Genomic DNA, 22,847 nt, shown 5'->3' on the forward strand with positions numbered 1-22,847 from the left:
CTACCAGGATCCTCGATTCGATGCAGAGGTAAAAATGCTAAACATCTTCTACTGTTACTTCAGAGGAAACGACATGTTTTTCCACAAGGAACTGGAACTGTTCAGCAACAGTGTGTATCGGTTACATTCTGAGAAACCAGCTTCATAAAAGACTCAACAATAATATTACACCTTTGATCGTTGCATGCTGTCATAATGATTATGAATTACATAATATCCCTTTGATATAGCTCTGACAGTATTCTCTCTGATATTTTACTTCCTCTCTCAACTGTTGATAATGATAACAGCTCATAAAATGCGACCAGCGATGCCTATGTTATTACAATTCTATTGTGGTGAACCATGCACTGTATATGCATAGATAGTTTTGCAAAAGCTACGCATAGCAAGGGAGGTAAACATCAGAGAATGGGCTCATTTTAATCCATGTCCTCCCATGGTGGAAGTAGAAATCAGAGGATGGCCTCATTGTAATGCATGGAATGGAATGAGGAGTGGTGTTTGATACCTTGCTTCGTAAGTTACTGGGCTAGTGATACATGGCTTGTAAACAAACGTACGTTTTAGGACGTGTTCAAAAGCAAGGACTGTGTGATCATCTAATTATGTTATGTGTTTTTAGCGTGTTGATGTTCTATCAGCATGTTGTGATGTGCTAAACGTGCAGTTAGATGTTCATAGTGATGTTCCTTCTTAGCTGCTAGCTAGCTACCAACACAATGGTAGCAAAGACGTTTGTTTTGATTCTCTGGTATTTGGTTTGAGGTGTACCAACATTCAAATAAGCAGATTTTAATGTATGACACATCATTTGAAAGCTTACAATCTGCACTTTCATAATATGTACAAATAAATGAAAATGACCTTGCCCTACTTGGGGACTTTTTCACCAGACCCTGTCACAAATGGGGTAGGGCTTGTTGAGAAGCCTCCCCTTAGAAAGTAATACAATCATAAGAGTCTAATTTCTTTTTTTAATGAAAACAAAACACTTGGATTAAATGAAAGTAAAAGAATATGAAAGGTAAGAATTGAAAAGGAATATTTCAGTTGCTCCAAGAGATATATGTTTTTTTCTATTGGCAAATGCTAGTGCAATTGATCTAGGAGCCTGTTCCAGAAAAACATAGTTGATACTCCAACTGAAATAGAGCAGGAATGGTGTGTTATCTATCCCTCCTTATGATAGAGAATGTATGATAATACAACATCTTTGCTCTCAGCTCATTGTCCTCCTTCTTGTTCTCAGGCAGACCAGTTCTCAGGCTTCCACATTCGTTCTGTGCTCTGTGTACCTATCTGGAACAGCAACCATCAAATCATTGGTAAGTTCAAATACTGTAGTCCTTTTTTTTCCTCACAGATTTCTTTGGACAGTTATGTGTACCATGGCATGCTTTGTGATAAAGATGTCTTGACAGATGTCAGCATTAAGACATAATTCCTCGTTGAAGCTTGAAGTGATTTGAATAATGAGAGAGGACTGTCACCAAGCCAAATGTCAGACACTTCTCGAACATTATGGCGGAAACCTCAGATTCCAACATGTTTTGTAATGTAAGAAGGTAGTCAGTCTGCATGTAGGAGAAAACTAGGCTCAATTAAAGCAGTTTAGCCTGATTAAAGCCAAGTCTCCCCCATCACTACACAGACACACAGACACAGACACACACACACACACACAAACACACACACACACAAATACACACACACACACACACACACACACACACATATACATGTAGAGGAGTTTCCAGTCCTGTCTGCTCCAGCACTGCCACCTCCTCCTCTCTGTTCTAGAATCAGCCCCAGGCCCACGCCACACTGACACCCTGATAAATCATTGATCTCCGACCTAGTGTTGCAGGGAGGCAGTGCTAGCAGCTCCACTCAGGCCCACAGAGATCTGACTTGGGAAGTCGTTCGTTGTTTTTTTCGAGTGCAAAGTGATCAGCATGCCAGAGAAAGCACCGTACAGGGGTACAGGGTTGCAACAACAACGGTGTGTGTGTGTGTGTGTGCACGTGTGCACGTGTGCGTGCATGCAAGCCTGAATAGAGTGTGTAGGGGGTTTAAAAATGGGAGGGGGTGAGACAGTGAGAGCAAGAGAGAGAAACATGTATGTGTGGGAGGAAACTATCAGGAACTGGAGTGAAAGCCATTATAAGCACACAACGGCAGCAGCAGAAATGATCATGTCAAGGATCCGTTCATTCAAAAGGTTGTTTTCCTTTCGCCATGTACCGAGGTTGCAGTCTGTTTAGAAGACAAGACGGCCTTGGGCCAGACTCAGACTCTGATGTCAGTGTTCTCATTCTCTGAATACTCAGTATAAAGGTTGTAAAAAAAAACGTAATTCCACTGACATCACAGTAAGGTAGAATGTGTTTCTTTCTAACCTACAGAAACATCCTGTACGAGAACCACAATGACTTCCTCAGGGAATGTTCACTTGAATATCTGCTTGTTAGCATAATTCCTCTCTGGTGATAAAAGGGGCTTCTCTGTCAACTAACAATTAGCCTTATCAGCAAAGTCCTGGGCTTTTTTAATTAGCAGATAAACCAAGGAGAGGGGACTGTCTTTGCGAGCTGGCGCTCATCCAAACCTGGGGACTCATCTTTGAAATAAAAGGATACTCACTGCTCTTTTGTTGCCATTGGCATGACCTCCAACCAGAGATGACAAAATAATTAAACAATATAATTACAGGGGTCATCACTACTATTTCAATTATGTCTCTTTTACTTTCTCTTAAAAGAGGCATAACTGTACCTCTGGTGTAACAGCAACATGCATCTAGAATCCACACTGTTCTCAAACTAGCCGTACTGTCTGTTACCATAAACCACAAGCTGCGCTTCACTGTTTATGTAACAGTCTGCCGTGCACTGAGGATTAATATCAGAATAACCCTTCTGCGTTCATTTGTATTGAAAATCATTTCTTCTTTTATCAATGACTTTAGGTAATGAATGTGTGGGTGTGATGTGCTCCTAATTGGGGCTCTGGGAGCAGGGCTGTGTTGTGTGTATGAGAGCCCAGTCAATGTCAGGCATAATTACCTATGTCAGATAAGCCAGTGTGTTTCTGGACTGGGTGCCATTGAGGGAGATGTGGGTCGCTCTGAGGTGTCTGTATGTGTCAGTGATCTCTCTGGTTGTTGCAGGCGTGGCTCAGGTGCTCAATAGGTTGGACGGTAAACCATTTGACGATGCAGACCAAAGACTTTTTGAGGTATGTCCGTACAAATCTTCTTACGAAACTGAAAGGAGGAGGGTTGTTTACGTGCAATGATGCCAAACATATTTCTCTCCTGGCTCCAGGTATTTCCTGACCTTATGAATGTTCCGTAACTCATCATTTTGTGTGTGTATGTGTGTGTTCATGCGTGCATGCGTGCACGTGCGTATGACTGCGTGTGTGTTCCAATCCCCTCTCAGGCATTTGTGATCTTCTGCGGCCTGGGTATCAACAACACCATCATGTATGACCAGGTGAAGAAGTCCTGGGCCAAGCAGTCAGTTGCTCTAGATGTAAGAACCGCTAACTCTAACTTTATTGGTTACATATTACATATGTAATATGTATAGATACTGTTGTTATAAACTCGTTGTTATAAACTCCTCAAAAAAAAAAGTTTGGAAACGTTATTTCGGTCGATTATTCCTCCCCTTTAATAATAGCAATTGGTATTGTATTTTATATCGTTGTAAAGCCTGATTAGTCACCTTTACAACGAGGTACAACTTGTAAGGATCATGCATTTGTGGAATGAGCAACACAGCTAATCGTGGGGATAGCGGCCCAAGAAATGTTGCCAAAATCCCCAGCAATATTCTTCTGTTAGTATTCACTCTCGTTTTGAGTTGCTTGGTGGATTGGATTATTGCACTCTCCCACAGTAATAAGGAAAAAAACATCCTTCATCTCTCAAGATGATCCTGGCTCTGTGGGGGCGAGCGTTGTCATCCTGGAGGATGGAGTTAGGTCCCAGATTCTAGAGATATGGGATCGCCACTGGCTCCAGAATGTCATTCCGATATCTCACTGCATTGAGATTGCCTTCAATGATGACAACTTCTGTTTTGCCTGTGAGAGAGATACCGCCTCACACCATGACACTGCCCCCATTGAAAGAATATTACAGGGGATTTTGGCAAAATGTTTTGTCCGCTACCCACACGGTTAGCTGTGTTGCTCATTCCACGAATGCATGATCCTTACAAGTTGTACCTCGTCGTAAAGGCGACTAATCAGGCTTTCCATCGACCGAAATAACGTTTCCGAACTTTTTTTGAGGAGTTCAGTATGTTCACTCGTGGCAGTTGGAACCAGCATTTCTAGATGCACTTTACAATTTGACATAGCATTTTAGTGTACTGCATTTGCTTGTGTTTTAGGTCATATTGCCCACATTCTGTCAACTCAGATGTGTGTCATGAAGGTACAGTAGGGTTGTTGGTGAGCTGTTTTGTTTTGGTGGGCAGGATCTGGTGAATATCCTAGTTTAGGTGGACTGACTGCAGGGACGTGGTGACTCCAGTGTGGCTGTGAGTGTAGGGTCAGTCACTCAGACAGGCCGATGACCCCATCAGGAGCTCTTTCCCACGCTATCACTCTCTGCTTCTCTTCTCTTTTCTCTTTCCCTCTTTTTCCCCCTCTCCCTCCTCATTTTCTATGGCTCTCCCATATCCTCAGCATCTGATGCCGTCGTCTCTCTCTCTACCAAAGTCTAGACTCCCTTTATAGTCAACTAGATAGAACTCAGTCACCAAATCTCCCTCTCTTATTTTTGTGTGTGTTGTTAGGATTAAAGGCAGCAGAGAGTCGGAGGGACTGAGATAGTGTAGCTATAGTGGAACACAGGGAGGAAGGTATGGAACGAGCACGAGCAGAGCATGGAGATGCATTGCCGCTGGCAGAACTGAATAAACATGAGTGCTCTTGATCAAATAAGGAGCTGCGAGACTGTGCAAGGTATTTCTCCCAGGAAATGAGGAAAGCATAGGGATGGAATCACTGCTGACATTTCTGTTTCTCGAGCGTTCTAGAGCTGTGAGGATTCTAAACCTTCTGAGCTGAGAGAGGCATTCCGTCATTGACACAAAACCAGAATTTTTGTTGGTTCTCTGGAAGAGCTCTGGAATGAGACTCCATTAGACCACTTCTATTTGAAGTCTTGCTGAGTGTGAGGGGTAAAAGTGTCACAATATTAGACCTGATATAACTGTACAGTATTTCTGAAAATTGCTTTCCAACTCTCCACTATTAGGAATATTGTAAACTGTATGAGTCAAAATCTGTAATTCTCTTGCAGGTTCTATCGTACCACGCCACCTGTTCCAAGACTGAGGTTGACAAGTTCAAGGTAATTTATGTGGTAATTTATGTTAGCATTATGCGAGAGATGAATTTATCCCAACAGACTGTGTTTGGTTCCCAGAACACTTCTGGTACTGTAGGTTAAGTTGAATATGCGACTGATGTCAATATAGGGTGGTCAATGTCTGTCCCATGTGACCATGACTGTGAACACAAACCTCAAGATGACCATACATCACTGTTAAAACTACCATACAAAAACACAACCTCACCTCATCACTTACATGTTGATATACAGTACCGGTATATGTATTACTATCTTATGGAATGGAATGGAATGGAATGGACTTTATTTGTCATTGCTACAGTACAGGTACCAAACAACGAAATTTAGGAGGGGTGGCTCCCCTGGTGTAAGGAAAGGAAAAAGAAAACACATTTTAGAAAAAGCATAGATGCATAAAATCACAAGAAGGTAAGGAGCTGGTTTACATCAATAAAGGCTATGTACACAATCCACTGTACTATACTGCACAGATAGTCAACTAGGGTTGTCATATTGCACAAAGAGTATTTTTTCACATTATTTTAAAGTGTCTCAGTTTGCAGGCTTGAAAATGTACATGTTTGTGCCTCAGCACTAGCTGCCATACAATCCGTCCGGACTGTCCTGGGCCCAGAACTTAGGCCTTTTCTGTGTTCAGGGCCTTGACGGCCCTGTGGTAGAAGCAGTCCTTCAGTCTGTTTGTCTTAGAGGCCGGGGTCCTGTACCTCCTTATACCATTATCTCACAAACAATAGTTGTTTCTCAACCACATTAAATGAGATCTGATGTGCTGGAAACATTTATTGTTTGCTGGGATGTCCTTTTTAATAATTGTCTTTGAATATGTCTGAGATATATTCTATTTCAGGATGGGAGCTTGGGAGGAAATTGTATACACCACAAGGGCATGTTTTTTCTGTAGTCTATGATGAGTACTGTGGATCAAATGGAGACTTAGATAATCTGAATTTCGAAGAACTTTCTGTGAAAAACATGTAAATATATAAATGGTCATTATTAATTGATCTCTTGCTGAAATAGACTGTATCTTGATGAGACAAAATGTTCTGTTGCTACAGTCGTACATTCGCACACTAATGGAATAAGAAATGTATGATTCATCTAGTTGCCCAAGGTTAAACGTGCATACTGTACTGTATGTATATGGCTCAACGTGTGACTGTGTTTTGCAAATAGACACTTTAATTAGTGGGCTTGCTTCAGCAAGTCCAACTATTGTTATATTGCTTTTTTAGCCTTTGGTCTATCCTACTATCTGGCTTTCTTTCAATTACTCATCTAATTGTCCAAACCATCTTTAAACTTTTTCCACTACCAAAATAAGACTTTTTCTAGTTAAGAGATGCTCTTTTAAATGAAGCATTGGTACTCATTACCTTCAAAATGGAAAATGGAAAATCATTAATGGCAGTCCTTGATAGAAATAGATTGATGACTTGCCTCTCAGAGCTCATTTTCTGATTGCTTCCAGGAGCTGCAGTGTGGTGCATGCCTTCATACAGGCCGGGGCAATGCTCCTTCAAATCCCTGATGAAATGAACTAATTGTGGTATTTAAAATGGATTACTCCAATCAATAGCCAATCATTTTCATTGCATTATTTATACAGTTTTAGAGCATGCCTGTGAAACCAATCGAAGGGGGAGGGAAGAAAAACATGTCACATAATGTGAAAAAAAACGCAGAGATGCGTGAATGTCTGTGTGTGATATGTTAAATGTATTTCCATACACTTTGATGAAGATGTCTTCCCCATGGCCATTAGAACAAAGCCTGAGCTGTAGCTCTGTGTCTGTCAGATCTCCCAGCCCCCTCACCCAGAAAGAACTCACACTATAGCTCTGCTTCACTCTGCACCGTACCCTGCCTTTCCCCTTTCATAACTGTCCTACATATAGAGCCTCAGTGAACACGCTCTACCAAGGATTTCACTGAATTGTAAATGTCACCCGGTAAACAACCTTGGCTGCCATTCATAACCCAAGGCGTTGGATTAGTGGAACACACCTGCTGACCTGAAAGATAGATAGACTTTATTTGTCATTGTTACAGTACAGGTACCAAACAACGAAATTTAGGAGGGGAGGCTCCCCTGGTGTTTAAGAAAGGAAAAAGAAACACATTTTGGAAAAAGCATAGATGCATAAAATCACAAGAAGATAGAGAGCTGGTTTACATCAATAGAGGCTATGTACACAATCCACTGTACTATACTGCACAGATAGTCAACTAGGGTTGTCATATTGCACAAGAAAGTATTTTTTCACATTTTTTTTAAAGTGTCACAGTTTGCAGGCTTGAAAATGTACATGTTTGTGCCTCAGCACTAGCTGCCATTACAATCCGTTCGGACTTGTCCTGGGCCCAGAACTTAGGCCTTTTCTGTGTTCAGGGCCTTGACGGCCCTGTGGTAGAAGCAGTTCTTCAGTCTGTTTGTCTTAGCGGCCGGGGTCCTGTACCTCCTGTTCGAGGGCAGCTTGACAAAGTGTTCGTGCCCAGGGTGGGTCGGGTCCTTGGAGATCTTGGAGGCCCTCCTGAGACAGCGTGTTTCGTACAGCTTCTCCAGAGAGGGGAGGGTGGCGCCGGTGATCCCCTGTGCTGTTCTCACGACTCTCTGTAGATCGTTTCTCTCCGCTGCCGTGCAGCTGTGGTACCAGTTGGAGATGCCGAAGGTGAGGATGCTCTCCACTGCGCCGTGGTAGAAGGCCACCAGCATCTCCTGCTTGCTGTGTTGTTTCTTGAGGCATCTCAGGGTGTATAGCCGCTGTTGTGCCCTCTTGATGGTGCCTTTAGTGTTGTCCTTCCAGGCCAGGTCATCCCGTATGATGTGTCCCAGGAAACGGAGGTTTGAGACCATCTCTACGCTCTCTCCGTCGATGAGCAGGGGCAGGATCTCGGACTTTTTCCTCCTGTAGTCTACGATGTACAACAATGAGAGATGATGGGGTTCTCGTGGCTGCTCTCTGTGAAAGGCAAACAATGAGAGATGATGGGGTTCTCGTGGCTGCTCTCTGTGTGGGAATGGTAGAACAGTGCTCATACAGGTTCACCTCAGGAAAACTGTCACAGAACATTGTGGGGTATTCTCTCCCTTATTAGAGTGAAAGGCCAGTGGACAGTAGAAATTAAGTGGACACATGGAAGCCAGAAACCATTTCTCGGGAATATCTGAATGTTTATGGTTTAGCCCCGGTTAGAATACCCACTATGAAGTGAAGGCTTGGTACAGTACTGTATATTTAGCCCTGGTTAGAATACCCTCTATGATGTGAAGGCATTGGTACAGTTCTGTATGTTTAAATTGGTTTTGTGAATCGTCGGTGTGTTTCTAGAGGGCTGCTGGGTTAAAAATAGAAAGCGGTGGACTCTACGACCACAATTTGTCAATGAGCTCACAGAGAGTAAACAACACGGCATTCCCATGGCGATACTTTCTCATTTGAACCCGCTCATTTGAACTCTTTCTGACTAAACCCCTCTGAGTCTTAATTAGCCAGTTTTAATATTTTCAATGTCTCAAAATGGCACACTCTCTTCAGACCTCTGTCGCTATCTCTCTCTCTCTCTCTCTCTCTCTCTTTTCTCTTGCTCTCTAGTAGCTTTCTTCCTTTCTCACACTCTTTTTCTCTACCTTTCTTCCTCTAACAGGCAGCTAACATCCCTCTTGTTTGCGAGCTTGGCATCGATAAACTCTCCTTTGATGATTTCTCGCTGGACGTGGATGCCATGATAACAGCAGCCCTCCGAATGTTCATGGAGCTGGGCATGGTGCAGAAATTCAAGATCGACTATGAGGTGAGACAGCTGCCTGTCTGCACCAGACCCGGGTACCAACACTAGTTATTCTCTTTCAAATGCATTAGGTGCACTCGATAAATTGTCCAGTGCGCCAATAGGGCATGGTTTAACATTTTCAAACTATCCCGTTGGTTCCATTACGCCCAAAGAAAGGGTTAGGGTTAGGGGTTTTACAATGATTGTTTCTTTTTGTTTGACTAAACAAACGACCTTTCACTTCCCTCCCGTCTCTCTGTGTCTATGGACAGACGCTGTGCAGGTGGCTGTTGACGGTCAGGAAGAACTACCGGATGGTCCTCTACCATAACTGGAGGCACGCCTTCAATGTCTGCCAGTGCATGTTCGCTATACTGATGGTTAGTATGGATGAGGAGCAGTGACAGTATGTACCACACCAGCTTACACCATGTAGAGCAACACGTCAAAGTGACCACGAGTGCTCCAGCACATTGACTCTAGACAGGATACAAAACTGATTCATCTTCTGCTTGCTTGTCATTTTTCCTCTCCTCTTTTCTCTGCATGTTTTTTTTTCTTCTTAATTTTCCTCCCACATCATTGAGTATAATGTGAATGTGCTGTGTGTTTTACTGTACAAACAAACTATCCAGTAGCTATCCAACTATCCAGCTAGGGCTGATCTGTTTTGTTTGAGACGCTAGAGAACCTGCCTCATGTTATAGCATCTTCATACTTCATAAGATCCACGGGGCAATCATACACACACAAATGTAGGCACGCACACACGCACGCACACACGCACGCGCACACATACACACACACACACACACACACACACTCTTAGTTTATTTGATCCAAGTCCAGCGTTCATGCATGGATCCCCATCTGAATTTATTATTGAAATGAAAATATTATTTATATACAGTACAGGCCAAAAGTTTGGACACACCTTCTCATTCAATGCGTTTCCTTTATTTTCATGACTATTTGGTACATTGTAGATTCTCACTGAAGGCATCAAAACTATGAATGAACACATAGGAATATTATTATTATTAATGAACACATAGGAATAACTCTAAATATGTCTTATATTTTAGATTCCTCAAAGTAGCCACCCTTTGCTTTTTTGTTGTTAATAAAATATATAATAATAATATTTAATATAATCTGTGTTAATAATAATATGTTATTATATATATATATTTAATATTATTATTATATATTTTATTAACAACAACAACAAAATTATTTTATTAACAACAAAAAAGCAAAGGGTGGCTACTTTGAGGAATCTAAAATATAAGACATATTTAGAGTTATTTCACACTTTTTTGTTAAGTACATCATTCCACATGTGTTCATTCATAGTTTTGATGCCTTCAGTGAGAATCTACAATGTAAATAGTCATGAAAATAAAGGAAACACATTGAATGAGAAGGTGTGTCCAAACTTTTGGCCTGTACTGTAAATATTATTATTATTTATAAATGAAATAGTCCTGTGTAAGCTGTTTAGAGCTGAGCGACTCCGCCATGTGTCGTAGTAAACTGGAAGTGGCGCAGGTCTGTTCCCATCCCGGCCGTCCTCCCGATAGTGACCTGTAGGGTGCGACGCACAGTGCAGAGCCTCTATGTCTGACTCATCCCTGTGATAAATCTCTCTGTGTACTGAAGTTCCTGCAGGTGCATTGTATTCTCACAGAGAACTAATGAAGATTAATTGTATCTCCAATGTGCCTCTAAGGATGTCCTTTGTTTCACACATCCAGTACATTGTTGACTTCATTACCATGCTCATGGTACCTAAGGGTGCCTGGTTGCCTAGATGCCCTCAGGTTGAGTGCGTGGTCCCTGAATGATAACTGAATGATAACTGAATGATAACTGAATGATAACTTTTCCCCTCTACTTCTCAGACCGCTGGCTTCCAGGAGACCCTGACGGAAGTGGAGATCCTAGCGCTCCTCGTGGGCTGTGTCTGCCACGACCTGGACCACCGTGGCACCAACAACGCCTTCCAGGCCAAGTGAGTGACCCAAGCTGTGGACACTAAACACACACATACACACACACATACACACACACACACACACACACACTGTACATCCTCTATGGTCTGTAGCCATCTGCACCAGTCCAGCACAGAAAGAGCGTGTTGCATAAGAGTTACATAACAGTCTTTTTAACGAAGTTGCTGTAAACATGGCTGGCTTGGAGAAGACAATTAGAGCAGCAGGTCGAATTGCTGTTGGATTTCTTTAGGTTAGTGATTCTGCCCACACACCACAGTCACCCGCCAGCAGGATTTCAGGTGCTGAATGCAGAAAGTTTTGCCTCTGTAGATTTGACCTCTAGTTTTAGAGAGTCATGTTGACAGTGGAGTGTTGAATGTTTTAGTGAGGAGAATTTGAAAGGTTGAATTTTAGAGGATTTTATCTATCTATCGATTTTAGTTTGGAATGCCGATATACGTAACACTCCATCTGTCTTTTTGATCCCTCTTCTTTTTCCCTAGGACGGGCTCAGCCTTGTCTCTGTTGTATGGGACCTCAGCCACTTTGGAGCACCACCACTTCAACCACGCAGTCATGATCCTGCAGAGCGAGGTACACCAGGGGTCCTTTATATTCTGTCATGATCCTGCAGAGTGACACCAGGGGTCCTTTCCATTCCCAAATAAACATTTGCTTCAATACATTCCATCCCCTTCACTCAAGGGGGAATCCCTGTCACCAGGATGTAAGATGGCACCGATTACATTCCATTGTAAACAAGTCAACAAAAAACATCCCTTCGGCATGAAGGGTATCTCATAAATCATTGCAATTCATAGAACACCCTCTTCCTCCCACATTTTCAATGAAATGACAGAAAGATGTCTGGCAAAGCACTGAACAAATGTAAGTAGCTTGCAATTTGTACAGTTAAAAAACAGTTCAAACAATTATAGCTTTTTATAGGAAGGGAATGGGATAGAGAGAGTTCCATTTTAAACCTCCATGGCCCTTTCCCATGTTCCCTCCCCTTACATTACATTACGTTTACATTTTTTGGCATTTAGCAGACGCCTTTTTCCAAAGCGACTTACAAAAAAACAATTGATGGAATAAGTGAATCAGTTATCCATCAGTCATCATAAGGAAAAGTCATCTACCGTATGCTAGGGCCAAGGGCCCATTGGCAGTCAAAATGCTAGAAGGAGGAAGAATTACTTTTTTGTTTGTTTGTTGTTGTTTGTCTTTTTTAAATGTACATGTCATGTGAAGAGGACTGTGTTGAGGCTATCCCTTCGCTCACTAGCAGAAATGTCATGAAAAGGTCACTGAGGGGCTCACTCGATAGAAAGGTGTAAGGGAAGAAGTTGTGTCAATCTGGAATGGAAAGAACCCCAGGTCACTGCACCACCTGTACAGTCCACACCCAAAATTGCCCAGTTGAAAGGCAAAATCGCTACACACAAGAAACAAATGTTCATTTCTTCAAAATAGACAACCACTCAGTGACTCCACACAATCAGTGCAATTCTAGAAGTGATAGATTTGGTGGTAATTGGTTGAGAGAGACATTTTACCAGGCGACTGGGTTTGCGTAAGGTGGTAATTAAAAGCATTTGAGGGTGCAGCCGAGACAAGGCTTAGCAGGGCAGGCTCCATTAGCTTCATTATCATGTCGCTGACGACACAGTAAGCTGACAAATGTTTGCTTGGAATATCATAATGGTTTCTGTTGATACAGGGGATGAATAACTGCCATGGCCATTAGCATATAAATGAATAGTGTGCCTAATTCAAGGCGAAAAAGAGAGCTCACAGATTCAGTCCACCAACCGGCAGGAACGATTAATTAAAACTTAACTTCTCAACGAAACGGCGCTCTGTCTATCTCACTCCTCTCCTCCCTCTCTCTCTCTCTGTCTTTCCATCTTCTCTCATTAAGATAGATAGAGAGAACTCCAGTGTTCCATGTTTCCGCCATTCTGCTATTCAATATTTCATGGTAGCCAATGAGCAGTGGCCTAGGCTAGTGTTGTAAAGATATGCAGCAGTGCTGTCATCTCAGCCAGCACACAAGGAAAGTATCAGGGCCCCTCCTGTTCCAGAGGTTCCCTCCCTGCCTGTGTCATCCTTCCATTTCTCTTACTTCTCCATTCTCACACCTCCATCTCGCTCCTGTCCATCCCCACATCCCTCCATCTCTCTCCCCACTCCATCCGGATATCACTCTATCTCTCTCCTCCAAGACTTCCAAATCCCTCTTTGTAACATCCCAGAGCGCTGGGTGCTAAGTAGGCATGGATTATACATGATGGAGAGAGATATGTAATGATAGGAGTGGTACTTACTTCTTAAGAGCTTCTTCTATGATCTCCTGATGGTTCATCTTACCCCCTCTGGTGGAGTTCTCTTTGACTGAAACACACACACACACACACACACACACGCACACACGCACGCACACACGCGCACACACACACACACATACACACACACACACACACGCACACACGCACACACATACACACAAGCACACACACACACACCATTGAGTGGCACATCCGGCCCTACATCAGCTGATGTGACACTCAGGAATCCCTTTCAAGTCAAAGACTCAATGTGCTGATGTCCACAAAGTCATGGTGTAGCTGATTCTCAGATCGGTAGACATTTTTGCTCAGGCACAGGTTTTTATTCCCTTTAACTCCAACTTATTTATTTGCTTGTCCAGAGAGAAAGAGAACTAAAATATATCTTTTTTAGGAAGTCTTCCCATATGTGTGTTATGACACTCTTCCTGGCTGTGTGTTTTTCCCAGGGACACAACATCTTCTCCAATCTGTCCTCCAGAGAATATGGTGACCTCATGCAGCTGTTAAAACAGTCCATTCTGGCCACAGACCTAACGCTCTACTTTGAGTATGTACTTGTATGCACATTTGATTTGATGTTGAAATATGGTTACGATATCCCCTTAGATAACACACGTCAATGCCTAGACCAATGTCTTTCCATAGGTATTATTATGACTGGATTCATATTTTGAAACATTCAAACTTGATGTATAGCTACAGAATCCATTCTCCAATCTCCATTCTCACAACAAATCGTCTAGTCTATACTGCCCCCTTGTGGATTTTAGATCACCTACATGTGAATTAACTGAAATCCACCCTTCTTTTGTCTAGGAACAGAAACACGTTCTTTGAGCTTGTCAACAAAGGTGAATACAACTGGAATGTGAAGGCCCACAGAGACATGTGCAGGTAAGCAATGTGAAGAATGTCAGCATAAATGCACTTATTAATTTCTTAATATGAATAAAGCTTGAAGTAGGGAGTATGTCTTTACAGTGAACTGGTTGTTTCTGGTTATGTTGTTTATGATGTTGTGGACGGTTGATTAACAGCAGAAGTAATGACTCTCTGAACTCCTCTCAGGTCCATGTTAATGACAGCATGTGACTTGGGGGCCGTCACCAAACCTTGGGAAATATCACGCAAAGTACGGAAGTATCCCATTCCCATATTATCTCACATTATGAAATCATTACATACAGTATGTAATGTAATGCATACAAGTTCATATTATAAGTTCATATTTTGCTGTCCTGAAGTATATTCACTGGCCTGTCATTTCACAGTATTCATGTGAACTGGTTCTCTCCTGCTAACACCAAGTGTTCTTGTCTCTCTCTTGTCTCTCTCTTGTCTCTCTCTTGTCTCTCTCTCTCTGACTGTCAGGTAGCAGAGCTGGTGACCAGTGAGTTCTTTGAGCAGGGTGATAGAGAGAGATCTGAACTAAAGCTCACCCCCTCAGTGAGTTCAGCATGCACATCTTTTTATTACCCAATACTCAAATGTCACTCTCCCCCGAAGGCCCCTTACTGGGTATAATCTGGTGTTTCTCAAATTTGTACAAATGACATAAATCCCTCCCTCCCTCCTGGTCTGCTGTTGTCAAATGGGGTGATAGAAATCCTATGGCTCCAGTATTGGTCAGTAGTTACACAGAGCTTGCGTCACACCAGTGAGAGAGGAGAACTGTAGCTGTGTGTACACAGAGTCCTTCCAGTTTGCCTGCAGCAATCTTTGGACCAGGCCTCTATCAGAGAGTGTCCTGAGAATCCTCCCTTACATAACAAGCTTGTTACTCAACACATTCCACATTCTGACCTCGTCACCTGTCTACAGTAACAAGAGGATAGTGATGACACTTTTACTAAGGTAGATATCAGTAGGTTATTCTAGCTGTCTTGTGAGGAATGTGCTTTTTCGAAGAAATCCATTTCAGAGTGAAAAGGAACATCCACAGACCACAGACAAATTCAATGTCATTGTCTTACACACGGCCACTCTCTATTGTGAATGTAGCGTTACCATACTCAAAGCTAACACATATCACACTGATATAGCAGAATAGCCCGCATTTGATTCGGTAGCTTTGAAGACCAAACATTGTTGCAGGTTGTTAGCGGGAGCAGGAGCCTGTGTTGGTCTGTAATTACTGGCTGTTGACTAATCGTGCCTGGCCACATTGCCTCCCCTCAGAAGTGGCTAATGCTGTAGCCCCCAGGTTTCCTCCGCTGCCTGCCTGTGTCAAGCCCTTTACCACCAAGCATGTGGGTGTGAGGAATTAAATATTCAATCCAAAGCCGTAGCCCAGTAACTATCTCTGAAGCGCAGGCTCTCTGGTGCCTCAGAAGTTCAGGCTGCGGGAGAGAAAATCGGAACTGGAATGAACTTGTTTCGTCTCGATGGGAAAGGGAGCGTTTTCCTCACCCTGAGCACAGAATCTTGAGTTCTCTAACAGCACTGACAAACATAACAGTCATGTTTCTCTACTGTTCATTCACGTGCCCTTGAACGTTAGCCATCCTTTGTCCTTTTCCCTTTGCCCTGTGCCGTAGTCTGTGAGCCCCTGTGAGTAGGAATGGAGGAATCTTTAGAGGCTTAAAGCAGTGTTTGTGTTTCCAGGCCATCTTTGATCGAAACCGGAAGGATGAGTTGCCGGGGCTTCAGCTGGAGTGGATCGATGGGATCTGTGCACCGCTTTACGAGGTAATCCATGGCTATTTCTCCTCAACCTACCCAACTCCCCCAGCCCCCAAGGGTACTGTGGTCTCACCACTCAGCTTTGTACAGACATCTTCCCCTCTATCAGAGGATGCTGCCGTCCTTCGCCTGCTGTTGTCCTCAATGACGTGAGCAATGGAAATGTCACTACAAGTGAACATTCTTTGCTTTCAGAAATATCAGACTTTCTTTTTCATAGGTGTTCTTTTTTTAATATGTCTCTGAAATAACCTCAAGGACACGTTCTGTCTATCTGAGAACACAAGAATGAGGCCTCATTTCCTGATCTTTAGAAAGCTAGGCAAACAAAGTGCTTTGAATGAAAGAAGCCATGACGTTAGTGATGATGATGTTGTGTATTGTATAATTGACTTTTATCCAGGTACTGTATGGCATGCCTCACTGCACTGCCCTGAAAGGAATAAATAGGGAGATTGAGCTCCTGTGTGTGTGTGTGTGTGTGTGTGTGTGTGTGTGTGTGTGTGTGTGTGTGTGTGTGTGTGTGTGTGTGTGTGTGTGTGTGCGTGTGTCTGTGTCTGTGTCTGTGTCTGTGTCTGTGTCTGTGTCTGTGTCTGTGCGTGTGCGTGTGTGTGTGTCTGTGTGTGTGCGTGTGTGTGTGTGTGCGCGTGCGTGCGTGTGTGTGTGACCCAGGTGATGACGTTATAGCTTACCTGGCCCCTCCTCCCCCCTGCGGCAGAGGCTGTGTGGGAGATAGAGGAAGCCTGGCATCCAGGGGAGATCAAAGCCACTGACACACAAGGGTAGTTTGAGGCGGAGAGCAGAGAGGAAACAAGAGGAAATTACATGGAATGTGAAGCAGCAAAGGGATGTAGTTGGTCATATAAACACAGTTTGTTCTTTTAGATATGATTTCTGTCAAACCTCATAGAATTTAAAGACTTGATTTGCCTACTGAATCTATTTTGATATCAAACCACACCTTTTGATACACAAACATACCTTTTGATATTCTACTGTATAGACTATTCTTAAGGTAACACTGGACTGATACTCTCTGAAGCTCTTAAAGACCAGTCAGACCGTAAATATGAATAATTAGAGGCATGATTATTCTCAGATTTACTGCAAAAAGATACTTTCATCAATCATCATAATATATTCAATGTGAGTGTCATTTGTGGAAAGAAAATACGGTAGCCTGCCTTTTCCCCTCAGTTTTGAAACCAATTACTGTCTCTGTAGTAAACAAAGAGATTAGCTTCCTGTGTGGAGGTTGGTCTGTACCAACAACAGCCTCTCAGGAGCATCATGTAAATGTCCATGTTTAGAGAATGCAGATATCCAGCTCACGATCACACCGCTGCCAATTAAAACAGAGAAAGAGGAGAGCAGAGGAAGTTGAAAAGACAGGCAGGGTTTTTTGTCTGTGGGAGGAAGAGAATCTCTACTGATCTGGTGGTAGCTAGCTACTGTGTGGAATATTAATCCCCCATTATGTAACCTTCCATCTTCAAAGAACACCAGATAACCATGCCTCTCCCTCAACTGCTCACTCCCTCTACTGCACTGGAATATTGATGCTGTGGAGACAACGTGAGACAAAGCTCTCTCTCTCTCCCCCCTACAATGCTTTAGATGGGGAAGGAAAAGGAGGAGAGACACTGGCTCAGACGATCCTTGTAGAAAATCCTCCTCTATTAGCCTACAGACCAGACACTCCTGGGGAGATTACGTTGATCACACAATGTTTTGTCCATCGGAGGAACACTTTGTGCAATTACAACCCCATGTAGAGCAGCACACACAGTTTGGTAACAATTCCCCTAACAGGGATAAAAAAAGAAGTCTATACAGGACCTCCACTATCAGTGCATGCAAGGGACTAAAAGCAGAATGCCCATGGCGACAAGACGGAGAACTGGACCTGTGGTCTGGTAGATGCAGTTGAAATCAATGTGGCTTGGAGCTCTCCACTATTCCCAGTGGATTTGTTTTGAAATCCAATATGGTGGATGTATTTTGAACAGCTTGTGCCTTTTTACATGTTTCATATATGTACTTAAGGTCACCGGGTTACAGTAAGTAGTGCAAAACTGAAAGCACTCCCAGGAAATGAGTATGCATTGCACACAAATGAGTGGCCATTTGAACGTTTTTTGCACATGTAAAAATAGGCTTGACTTCTGAACTGCACTGAATTAGAGAACATTGTTTCTGTGTATCTCTTCAATAAGTGTTTTAATTGTTGTGTGAGTTAGTGAGCTCACCTTATGAATACAAATGCATTCCAAACCCCACCTGCTGGAGAAGGTTAGATGGTTTGAGTCAACAGACAGTTCTTAACAGTACATCATTTAATGTTGTGAGAATTGGATTTTACTGGTCTCATTGTTTTGGTATATAGAAGATTTGTGTCCTACAGGCCAGTTCTAAGTGGTACAGTGAAGGTGATGTCGAGAGATGAGCCTCATTCTTATAGTCAATTATAGTTACAGTTGAGTCATTTTACACAAGTGTTGTGAGCGACTCAGCTCCTATCCAGAGTGCTCAAGGTTACGGGAAAAGGTTTGTTCAAAGTTGTGGGAAGTGTCTGTGTTTTCATATGCAGCTGGGTTGATGAAATGAGGGTTAATTAGAGTGCTTTGCGAAGCTATGTTAAGTTGATCATGTTTAAAGGAGCTCCACACAGTGTAAAGAGAACAGAACCTCCCAGTCTCTGAGGTAATTTATTAACGGCTCTATGAAAGGCAATGTGCCAGAGTGACTGAACTGCCATTTATGATTCAACACAACAAAAATGACACCAGTAACTAATTACTGTCCACCATGCTCTTTTTTCTTTAAGCCTCTAGTCTTAGAGGCACAATTGTTGTATGGATCATAACATACCACATCAAGAACAGAATGTTGTTTCGGTTGGTTGTTTTGCATTGTTTTGTTTTTTAGAGACCTGTCTGTATTATTAATAATATATTGCAGTCGATGCTGAAGGTGGTCTTCCTTCTTCTCACAACCTAATGTTCTCTCTCTCCCTCTCTTCTCTTTATCTTGCCCTTTCTCTCTCTCTCTCTGTCCAGACTTTGGTGAAACTGAACCCCAAGCTCCAACCAATGGTCGACTTGATCCAAGTCAACAGGGCCAAGTGGGAGGAGCTTAACAACGAGAGACAGCGTAGCCAGAGTGAGTCCACGCCCACGAGTAGTTGCAGCAGTGACACCACAGCGACAAGCGGTTGTCCCACGGCCACCAATGGCAGCACGCCCTGCTGTAACGTTGACCCTCCCAAACCTGCCAGCTAGCTCCTACTACCCTCTCCGGGCAACTTTTCCTCTGCCTACTAGCTTCTTTCCTCTTCCACGCCAGCCTGCAGAATAGGCAGTGCATGCAGAGGTTCATGGGCTCTGCTCATTGCTTTAGCAACTAGAGGTGGGCTTTTAGACGGCCGCGACCCTACGTCGAGGTTTTCCTGCTCTTTCCACAGCTTCCTGTGTGGGAGGCTGAGAGGGCTGCTGTGTTTTAACGTGCTTGTCGGAGCAGCACAGCTAATCTCTCTGACGATTCCAGACCTGGCGGTCAACATGTCAAACCAGTAAGAGGATGAATACTAACACAGCTCTGTTGTTAATGAGGCAGCTTCACGAGGAAACCGCAGTCTTACTAGGAGGCGCATGGAGGACATTACTAGGGTTTTTCTCTACTGTCATTATGTAACTTGGTTATGTTGCTCTCAGTATCTGTTGCTAGAACCTTTTTTTCTTGGGGGGTGGGGGGGGGGGGGGGGTTTGTCTTTTTTGTAATGTACATATCAAATTTGAACAGATGGTATATATATAGTATATATGCAAGTGGTGTTGATGACGTTGAGCCCTGGCTGTGTAACCTCTATGTGACATACTGAAGGATCAAGGGGTTGGGGGAACATCAGAGCCTGTGGCGATGCTTGCAATGCAAATCCAATGCTCAGCTCCCTCCCTGTGCCTTGTTTAAAATCCCCTGATGAAAAATGCATGGCCTCTTCACCAAGATTCTTTCTTATATTATATTGTACTATTATGAGTTCTGAAGTCATTTACTGTCATTTACTGAGTATTTGATGTACAGAATTCAACGTTTCATGAAGTATCGACCCAGAAGGGAATAGTTTTAGAACACCCCATTTAGAATCACACAGACATATAATAATGTGCCTTGACAAAAAATTGTTCTGATCATATCACATTGTATGAATCATTTTCCAATTTACAACTATGCTCCCATCACAATTGGTTTGCAGTTTGTTCTTATTGACAATGGGTTCTAGATTCATAACAGAGTGTAGCAGTATGTTTTTATAGAAGCAGTCTTTTTTTTTAAGCAGACATAACAAAGCATGTCTGGGTTAGATAACATATAGCATTATGTTTGCCAAAGAATAGAATAAGAGGTAAATTGACACAGTACCATAAACAAGTTCTCCTTGATATGTTAAATATCAGAAATAACTAGGAATTATATTGAGTATAAAAGATGATATATCATCTGTGAAATGTGGGGTACACTGAGCTGCATACATCTGTTGTGTCTTCAGGTCTCAGACACAGTAGTGATTCACCGTGGACATTCAGACTTGATGTGATAACGTTATGTCTTATACTATATCTGTTCTACATCTGTAGGGAATACCGCAAGTAAAAGCATACTGTAAAGTGGTGTTGATCCAATAGCTATAATTCAACTGCTGAGGAAAAGGTGCATCTAGAATGTCACACCAATATGAATATATATATAAACATGAAAATAATAAACGTATTCCTGACTAGTGTAACCGCGTTGATTACCATATTACATTAGTACAGAACAAGATGTTCCTCAAAGAGCCCTCAAATAATAGACTGACAACATTTTCTTCCAATATAGACAGTAAATAAAACTATGAACACCAGCCTGTAGTACAGAAATGCCCATGCTGTAGCTGCATTAAGCTTCCATTCTTAAGTTTAATTTTGGGTATGAATTGTGTTGTAGCTTTGTGAATTGGAGTTAAAACGTGGCTGTGCGCATTATGTGGCATGGATCTTTGTGCTACTGTATTTGGGTTGAAAAAACTAATTGATGGTAAGAAATTTGAATTGCATGATGTCTACAGAATCAAGTTCAATAAATTGCTATGGATGTAGCAAACAAAAATGTAAGCCAAGAAATACCTCGTATTCTGAACTTTATATTAGTAATATGCATATTACCATTTCAGTTAATTGCATGGATTATTATATTGCATCATGTTTGGTGAAGTATTAACATTGTTGTAATATGTTTTTATTACATTTGATTTCAAATGTGGCCAATTTTTACTGGGTACAGTATTCTTTTGCATTGGGGAACTGCATTTCTTCATATTTCTTCCCTCTGGTACTCTACGACTATTCTTTTCTCATGAAGCGAGGTGAACTGAGAGAAACGTTAAAGGCATGTTACTGGAAAATGTGCAATGTTTTTGTTAAGTTTAAATAAAAATGTGCTGCTAATTTTGTGTGTGTGTGTGTGTGTGTGTGTGTGTGTGTGTGTATGTCTAGATTACATAACGTATTTTAAAGCTATGCTGCCCCATAGTGGGGTTCATCCTCATGCACTCGTTTTCCTGTTACACTACTGAACCCTTGTGGCCAAATGGAGCCATAGGCGCAGAGGAGAAACAAGCTGAACACTAGAACATTACAGCACCTCAATGGAAAATCTCACTGAGTGTAACAGCCTGCTGAACTGGTATTGAAACTGATATTGAACTAGTATTGAGAGTTGGTGTTACAGTAATTAACAAACAAAAAAAACTCCAGACCCAATGGCATGCACACTGTAAATCCCTAAAGATCTGTACAATTCTGGGGAATGGTGCCACAATAAATCTACAGCATATCCTCATTTATAATCATCAGTAACATTACCACTAGTAGAGCCTTAGTGATAGGTCCATGTATACTGTAGGGTGGTAATCAGTACAGAGCTCTACCCCAGCTGAGAACTGTGCTTCTGGTGGTGACGTCAGTAGCTGTGTGTGTGCGTGTGGGTGGTGTGTGTGTGTGGGAGGAGATGAGGCCCTGGGGAGCCTGTGGAGATACCTTTGACAGGAAGCACAGAAAGGATGTGCGCAACTCCTCCGTGCTGGATTACCTTGAGCCCATCACAGGTAAAGCAAGCGTGTGTTCAAGGACGTGTAGGCGTCCCAAACAATGCCTGGTCCGTGGCTTTATGTGCAGGCCCTCTACACTGCTGACCCCCCAGCAGCCTCCCGCTGAGACACTGGGGAGGGAGAGGGTGTGAACACTGTACAGTTGTCAAGGACAACCAGTGGTATTTGGTGTTCATTGAACTGACATCTGTCTGAATAAATCCCCGTTTTCATTTCCTAGCTGATTGGCGGTCATGCAATATTTCTAATGCTTTCATAATGACACAAACCTAAAGTGGTGGATACTATGCTTGAATTATTTCATAATAATTAAATTTAGACTTATTGTGCTCTGTCAATTAAAAAATGTAAAAAAAAAATTGGTGCATTAAACCATTAGTAGAATTCTGTCCATTTGTAATTAGCAGCCTATCATGCTAGGGCCATGTTTTTATATACAACCTAAGGAATTGTAAACCGACCATTCGTTCTATCCTCTGAAAAAGACTTGACTG

The 22,847-nt window shown here is 42.5% G+C and overlaps 1 protein-coding gene across 1 annotated transcript in view; it reads left to right on the forward strand.

Moving 5' to 3' along the window:
* Positions 1-19,928, forward strand: part of pde11a (phosphodiesterase 11a) — a gene marked incomplete at its 5' end in the record, with an annotated part of 33,411 nt that extends 13,483 nt beyond the window's left edge. Inside the window, 15 exons of the mRNA XM_080535631.1 lie at positions 1-28; positions 1,253-1,328; positions 3,173-3,240; positions 3,447-3,539; positions 5,324-5,374; positions 9,044-9,190; positions 9,442-9,549; positions 11,074-11,183; positions 11,673-11,763; positions 13,970-14,070; positions 14,340-14,417; positions 14,592-14,655; positions 14,895-14,969; positions 16,128-16,211; positions 19,265-19,928. The exon at positions 1-28 is cut by the window's left edge and continues 105 nt beyond it. Of these exons, the coding sequence (XP_080391757.1) occupies positions 1-28; positions 1,253-1,328; positions 3,173-3,240; positions 3,447-3,539; positions 5,324-5,374; positions 9,044-9,190; positions 9,442-9,549; positions 11,074-11,183; positions 11,673-11,763; positions 13,970-14,070; positions 14,340-14,417; positions 14,592-14,655; positions 14,895-14,969; positions 16,128-16,211; positions 19,265-19,486 (1,396 nt within the window). The 3' untranslated portion in view covers positions 19,487-19,928. The remainder of the gene's footprint in view (positions 29-1,252; positions 1,329-3,172; positions 3,241-3,446; positions 3,540-5,323; positions 5,375-9,043; positions 9,191-9,441; positions 9,550-11,073; positions 11,184-11,672; positions 11,764-13,969; positions 14,071-14,339; positions 14,418-14,591; positions 14,656-14,894; positions 14,970-16,127; positions 16,212-19,264) is intronic.
* Positions 19,929-22,847: the final 2,919 nt, after the last annotated feature.

The sequence above is a fragment of the Nansenia antarctica genome (assembly GCF_963989245.1).
Source record: "Nansenia antarctica genome assembly, chromosome: 7".
NCBI classification, from domain to species: Eukaryota; Metazoa; Chordata; class Actinopteri; order Argentiniformes; family Microstomatidae; genus Nansenia; species Nansenia antarctica.